General features: G+C 40.7%; 1 protein-coding gene across 1 annotated transcript in view; it reads right to left on the bottom strand.

The window, feature by feature from the left end:
- Positions 1 to 4,319: 4,319 nt before the first annotated feature.
- Positions 4,320 to 7,748, bottom strand: part of LOC111692171 — an 8,133-nt gene continuing 4,704 nt past the window's right edge. The window contains exon 4 of the mRNA XM_023455980.1: positions 4,320 to 7,714. Within this exon, the coding sequence (XP_023311748.1) occupies positions 4,320 to 7,714 (3,395 nt within the window). The remainder of the gene's footprint in view (positions 7,715 to 7,748) is intronic.

Consider the following 7,748-nt stretch of genomic DNA (forward strand, 5'->3'; position numbering starts at 1 on the left):
TTAAATTTAAAGATTTAAAAATAAAGAAAACCTAGATGTTCAGATGCAAGCAATAGACGCGCGCTCGATCTTCCTTGTTACGATTTTTTAGTAATTACCCGCCTCGGGCGGTTGAAATGCACTTGAAATTAAGAGGAGCTTTGGAAAGGTACGAATACAAGAAGATCATTTTAATATCCTAAAGTACACATACCTGGCGCATTCCACGCTGTACCCGTCTGGCCATGTTCGCCGTAGACAGGAACTACCTGAAAATATAATAATAATAATTAGAAGTTTCAATCAGGCGGTAAAGGACTAACGTCGTGTGTGAGGTGTTGGCGCATATGTCTCTTATAGGTATGAGCCTTATAGAACCGTCTTTTACACGCCACACAATATCGATGCCTGCGTAAATGTTTCCTAAAGTCTTTTACGGCAAAAACATGATTACAATAGGGACACACTTTAACAGTTTCTACACGAGCCACACGCAGCAGATCCATTTGGAATTTTGAGATAATATACGGGGAACATCTCTCTCTCCGTTAATCAAAACAGGATACACGAGCCGCTCTACCACCTACGCAAATTACTTGCAAAACAGATAATACTTCCGCAATTCCTTATTTTTCATTATTCAAAATGTACTACTGCGAGGTGTGTGACAACTGTTTCTGTTTCTGCAAAGAAACCGTAGAGTAAGTATATGAATTTTTAAAAAATCAGTCTAATCGAAGCTTTCAGGCACTATCAAAAATACGGGGAAATTCCTGGTTATCTGTAAGTTTTTAAATAAATAGTATTACGCAATACAAAACATTCTTTTTTTTTAGCTATGACGGAACGATTATATTAGATCTGCAGTAAGTATAAAAAGATTAAAACTGTAGAGAATTTAATATTGGTTTTCAGATGCTACGAGGAAATGACTCCCGAGACGTAAGTATGTAAAAAATTTAAAAAAATCTAAAGTAATACTCGCAACAAGTCCTAGCGTGGTGGAGCCAAAGGAGCAAGAGGAGGATAAGGAGGAAGAGGAGGATAAGGAGGATAAGGAGGAGGAGGAGGAGGATGAGGACAGGGAGGAGGGTAAGGAGGATAAGGAAGAGGATAAGGAAGATCTGCTGGAGCTGATAGGCCCTGCAGATCTCTACGAGCTGGACTAAGCGGTTAGTAGTGGTTGTAGGCCTACAGGGGATGCCTCCACTATAAAAAAGGCAACGCACCGTGAGCTTACCTCCGGGGTGGTGTGGAAATAGCTCATTCCTCACGGGGAAAGCCTGCTAGGTAATAGTCCTCTGACGCATTTAAACTACGTGATATCACTACGTTCCACTCATCTCTTATATCGCCATCCTCTACCAGCACACAGTCCTCTTCCTCACACAAATAAAAATGTACCACTAAATCCAAATCACCCACTTCATCATAGAACATAATTTGCATCAGGTCCCCCACAGCACACCCCTCAACAGGCACTTTTATCGAAACGAAGTAAACACACACGGTAAACGTTATGAAAACTTCAGAACCGCTTTGAAAAACCTCGACGTCCGAATATATGGTATTAGGCGTGTCGGGGTCAGCAAAAATTTTGATACAATACTCGCAGAAAGGCATCTCGATTATGTATGAGAGCGAGCATCCGGGAGAAACAGCATCCGCGACTACTACACGCATCAAAAAAAAGGATAACACCTCCACGAGGCTCATAAGTCGCGTCACGAGTACGTCGCGTTGTGTTAGCCGTTGGTAGCCGTTTGGTAGCCGTTTGGTAGCCTGTTGTTAGCCGTCACGTAATGAAGGGTAACCCCCACGTAAAATAAGGGTAACCGTCACGTAATGAAGGGTAACCGTCACGTAAAATAAGGGTAACCGTCGTGTAATTAAGGGTAACCGTCGTGTAATTAAGGATAACGTCACGTAAAATAAGGATAACGTCACGCGAAGTAAAGTTAGCCGGTTGTTAGCCGTTGGTAGCCGGTTGGTAACCGGTTGGTAGCCAGTTGTTAGCCGGTTGGTAGCCGGTTGTTAGCCGGTTGGTAGCCGGTTGGTAGTCGGTTGTTAGCCGTTTGTTTTATGTCACGTTCAACTGATTATATATATAGCATACCTTATAGGTATAGCTCATTTGATGTTTAGCATCCGACATGTTTAAATGTAAAATCTGTAGTGCTGCGTTTACCTGTCGCAGCAGCTTAAGTCGTCATACGAACAGGCATAAAGATAAAAAATTTGAGTGTAGTTTATGCAACGACCGTTTTACAAGGAAAGATAGCTTGAACGCTCACATAAAGACCGTTCATAAAGATAAACACTTGACATCATCATATGGAGAAAGCGGCGAAACAATTGCGAAAGACGAGAACAATACCTGCAATAGAAAATATATATACAGACCTCTCGACTGCAATGACGAGGACAGTACCTGCAATAGAAAATATATATACAGACCTCTCCAATCACCAAATGATGATGATGAACAAACAGATTGTGACGAAGACGATCCCGACAAACTTGTAAATGAATTACGCTATTATATCGAAGAGTGCCGTTTAACTAAAGAACATTGGCTCTGTAGTGGCATTATCAACAAGCTACATAATATGGGAATAATTCAGTAACTTACCTCTTCAGAGAGTCGTGCACCTGGTGTAGCGGCGTCTAGAGCTGCGCACGCGCCTGCGCAATCTTCAGACATCGGCTGGAATGGTCCTCAGCGGCATTGGGCAAAAAAAAAAATAAATATAGTCATCACTCAGTGCCTGTAATCATTCTTCATCTAACGTTCAAAGTGTTCGGACGTGCTCTAAAAAATGTCAAGTCTAAGAGATGTTTGCTTTGAGCAAATCCAAGATCAATACTGGTACGGTTTATATGGAGATTTTAAGATTATTGTGGACAAGGGCACCGGTTACTTTAACGCTACAAAGCTATGCCAGGATGGCGGCCGAAGATTTGATAACTGGCTACGTAATAAAAGATCAAAAGAACTTATGCGATATTATGCCTCGGAAAGTGATTCCTCGGATTCTCCAGCGACGTTCCCAGGCCCCTCCTACACGGTAAAAGGCAATAAGAGCCCCGTGTACAATACGATTATTTCTGGAACCTACTTGCCCAAAGAGTTGTTCCTGGATATCGCTTGCTGGGTATCTCCGGAATTCTACATGAAATGCAGTAAAATAATCGAAAAATATTTGGTTAACGAGTTCAAGATCAACTACCAACACGATAATGAAGCTCTAATGTCCAAGTTGCGCGAATTAAAAGCCCGGAATGAAAAGTTGGAAAATTACGTAGAAGATATAAGTCCAAAGGTCATTAACCCGAACAAACGACACATGTTTGCTATAATACAGAAAAATCAAGCGGCCGAGTACTATATCATTAGAACACAGAAAAGACGTTTCCAGCAATCCTTGAAGAGGTTGCAGAAGAAGCACCCGAAAGCGCGCGTCGTGGCTGATTTGGAGTATAATCCCAACATCAGCCTTTTTAATCGTATCAAGGACGAAATACCGTATATTACATGCAAATACAACGATTTTAAACTTGTAAACGTGCCTATTGAAATTTTCGTAAATGACGTTAATAAAATGCTAGAAATAGATTAAACAGCGCTTACCCCCTCCACACACACACCTACATAATAATAAGAATACCTTTAGCAAGCGCCTCGTTCTTGGTAGTGATAAAAATGAAAACTACATTCTACTTTAAAGCCTTGAGAGATAAGGAAGCTAAATATTCGCGACGATATATTAATTAATAATTAAACAGCCTTCGTGTTATATACGTTATGAACCCGTATCGTTTGCCTTGCTATCTAAAATGGACTTTGACCCCTTCAACAAGCATTCAAATCCAAAGACGTTCAACTACATCTGGAGGCACATCGTAGAAAAGGACATGCTGCTGCAGTCCATGTGAAAGAACGTGAACAGTTTACGCCGTTTTGCAGTAATGAAAGCTCAGAGAATTTATTTAAAAAATGCAATTGTAAAAATTACGGTGAAATGTTATGTACAGATATCCTTAATAAAAAACTTGTAAACATATGACTGAGTATTATTATTTCTAACCTTTGAAAATGGGGGAAAAATGAAACACTGGTATTTAAAATATGCTTTTTATTTTTCAATAAAATTATGATAATACAGAGCACTTTACATTCATAGATATAATAATATTTAGGTGAATCTAACAGCTTGAGCGTAGTATCCTTCTGTATACGAAGACGACTCTGTACGCCATACATTTTTGCACAATCATCTTTCTGCAGGCTCTTCCCCAATCGCATTCTATAGGTATGTTGTCTGCTGGGACACCACAGATTATTCTTTCATAATACTGTAGTGCCCCCATGGCAGCGTCTCATACGATCCCTTTATCAAGTATCGCTTATCGTCGTGCGGACTCAAAGCTATTTTTTCCTGAGTCATTGTGAAGACTGCATGTTTTTCAGATTTTATTAAATTTTGCTGGATATATTTATTTTTGAAATTATCAACGCACTCGAGGAAATCCTCGAGCATGATGACGTTTTTTATTACCGATTTTTTTATACCCTTGATCTTCTTTGTTAAAGCCATATCATCACCATCAGATCGTTTAACCATATACATTTTAGATCTAAGACCCACGAAAAGTTCCATAGGGACGCCGTTAAACTCATCTTTCATCATACCCAAGACTTTTTTATTTACCTGTGGAATATTATACCTGTTATCAGCGGGATAGTCTGAAGTATCGAACCGAGTGTGACAATCGCGACGCATGACTTCATAGACATCTTTATCAGTAATCTCATATATCAGCGAGTCGGTGTCGGTATAAAGGACTGAGCAGTCGTTACCAAACTCGGGCACCATATAGTCATAATGAAAGTCATAGATTGTGGTTTTGGCGAGATCCAAGATCGACATACCAACGTATATCGGCTTGTTAAAGAAAACTTCAGTCTTATTTAACTCAATAGCAACCAAATTCTCGTTGAAAATGGTAGCTGCCTTGAACTCGGGTTTAGATATTAATGCCTCCGCACCATAACGCCCATCCCATTTATTAACCAATTTAACGATTGAGTGCTTGCGGATGTTCTCCATGGTTTTTCCGAATACCGCGTTATTCATTAGCTTGAACAAATTTTTTTCAAACTCGTTTTTAGCTGCCTGACGTAACGCGGTATTCAGATCGATGTAAGACTTAAGCCATGGAGACTGTTTAAATTTCAATACGCGATGAATTTTCGAAAGTTTAAGTCCATGTTTAAGAGCTTGTTTCAAAGCCCTATAATGTATTACATACCGGGTCTTATTATGAAGGGTGGCTAAAAGTTTAAAATTTTTACATCCGGGAGGAGCGCTATGTTCGGGGCAGAAAGGTACATCTTTATGTGTGTCATGTAAATGAGCCGGATATTCCAAGTCAACTTCAAGCAAATAGCCTTCACATGAAGTGTCTGATACGCTGGTGACGTCGATGTTGGAATCTACCCACTCGAATCCGCCGTATGGCAAGTACTGACTCATAGCCCAACCGTATTGATTGTTAATGTCGAAATAGGATAAATACTTTACCGGTTTACTCGGGTCGAAATTTGGAAGATACTTATTATTAGCCGCGCTTTTACGTTTAGAGCATTGACTTAGACCTCCACGAATTCCCCGTTCGACAAACATTACCATATCGATATCGGTCAAAAGTTCTAATGTCTGACGTGTCTTAAACAGCATACAGTCCCAGGTGTATCCAGGTAGGGTGTAGTAATTAGCTGGATCGAGACCGTATGTCTTGTGGCAACTGCTACGAAACTGCTCAAACACGTCAGCCAAAAGTAAAATATCGGTTTTCATGTACAAGTCCGTGTACTCGCCTAAATTTTGAATTTTGAATGATTGCCAAACATTTTGTGCGTGCGCGTACTGTTTAGATGATATGTTCTTATCCTCTAAACGATTATAAAAATGCGGTTGTTCTGGTAAAGATTCGAAATTAAATTTCTCAAAACTATCCATGAAATCATACGGGTAAAAGCCTTTTTTAGTTAATAAATTAAACTGTTCCGTATCGAGCTCGGAAAACTCTGATTTTAAATTTGGAAATTCAGTCATGTATGAAGCTAGCGTATTTAATGCGGAATTCATGAAACGGAATGAATCGATAAAACGGAATTTTATTAAATTTTCAGCAATATTTTTAGTAAATGATATGTATTTTTCCTTCGTTATAGGTAGTACGTCGACGCGACCTGGCATATCATTCGTGATATTCTCCAAAATAAAGTGGGCATCGTACCCGCTCAGGTTGTGAAAGGCAACAGGTATAACAACCTCATCCTTGTAATTAATGTTACACGCGTTGTGCGCGGCGCCCCTGTAGTTATTTTCCGGAGTCAAATGAAAATGGTCGCGGACTTTAACGTCCTCTGGCTTAAACGGCTGTTCACAGATGTGGCAATGAGTGGCTTTATGAAATTCAGCTTCTTGCGCTGACGTCATGGAAATATCGTAAGGGCATAAGAAAACCGTTTCTACGTCCTCGGCGAACGCAGACATTTCGCGCGCGAACCAAGACATGCAGTCCTCACCCCTATACGAGCGATAAAATGATAATGAGGAATCGTATGAACACTTTACATAGTAGCCTATGGCAGCAGGCACATGACGTTGGTACTTGTTGCCGGAGTTCTCCTCTATTAGAACACTCTCGAGGTCGGCATATATAATGAAGGGGACCTTTTCTTTGTTTCTAAAGCTTTTAAATTTTAGGTCTTTTTGGTCCTCGGTTGGTAGTCTGACTCTGCAGTCATTCTGATTTTTGCAGTCAATGTAATGGCTGGTTAATCTTTCAGCAGATGAAAAGTAGTGCAGACATCGATCACAAAAATGCTTCTTAGCATGATCTTTGCTAAGTTGAGACGATAGGAGGCGTGATAGATCTTTTATCCATACGTAGTGGTATTTCGTTGGAAGGCCATTAATTTTTTCATTTTCATCGACATCGTCGTGGTATTGATCTTGTATTAAAAGCAAGTTGACGTGCCTATCTTTTTTGTCCTTCGTCAAATAAACTGGGTGTGTGGTGAAGTTCTTTTTTGTCTTTTTAAGTATGTAAACGTTAACCGATACCCCGTTTTGTTTTTCAAACCTGAGTATCTGCTTCATTGTCATTGGGAACTGTATACCCGTCAGGTCGAGTACCGTTGAGGGCTGAGGGTAAGATGAAGTCCTATCGGGATGAAGAGTATGATCAGCAACAGGATACAAGGCCGATGTCACCGCCCACGCGAAGCAGGCGTCATCATCGTTTTTTACGTTGACGCATGCCCGCTTCTTCTTAATTGATGTGGGTAAGTCGATGTATGATGACCCCAGCTGTGGCGTGAACTTGTTTATGTTGATTCCCAAGTTGGTTATAGAGCTCAACGCCCAGCCGCTATCACGCTCTTGGAATTCGTCGAGCTCCATAGAAATCGGCATCACTACATGTTCGTGAAACCATGCCTCCAGATTTGTGTCTCGATAAATGGGTGAATTCTTCGTCGTGAAATACTTTGGCTCCTCCAGAATCCTGTCGGCTTTCTGAAGCCGAAACTGCCCGCTGAACACCGAGTTGACCTTCACTGACTCTTCCTTCTTCAACGCGTTAGTGATGCGTCGCTTGAAGAGTGCGAAGCTGTCCTTGAGGAACTCCTTGGGGTCCTTGTGTTTTAAATTGCTTATTACGCCTGTGCGGATACGGCTATCGAAAGCATTAGCCGA

The sequence above is a fragment of the Anoplophora glabripennis genome, unplaced genomic scaffold, assembly GCF_000390285.2.
Source record: "Anoplophora glabripennis isolate ALB-LARVAE unplaced genomic scaffold, Agla_2.0 scaffold1059, whole genome shotgun sequence".
Taxonomy (NCBI): domain Eukaryota; kingdom Metazoa; phylum Arthropoda; class Insecta; order Coleoptera; family Cerambycidae; genus Anoplophora; species Anoplophora glabripennis.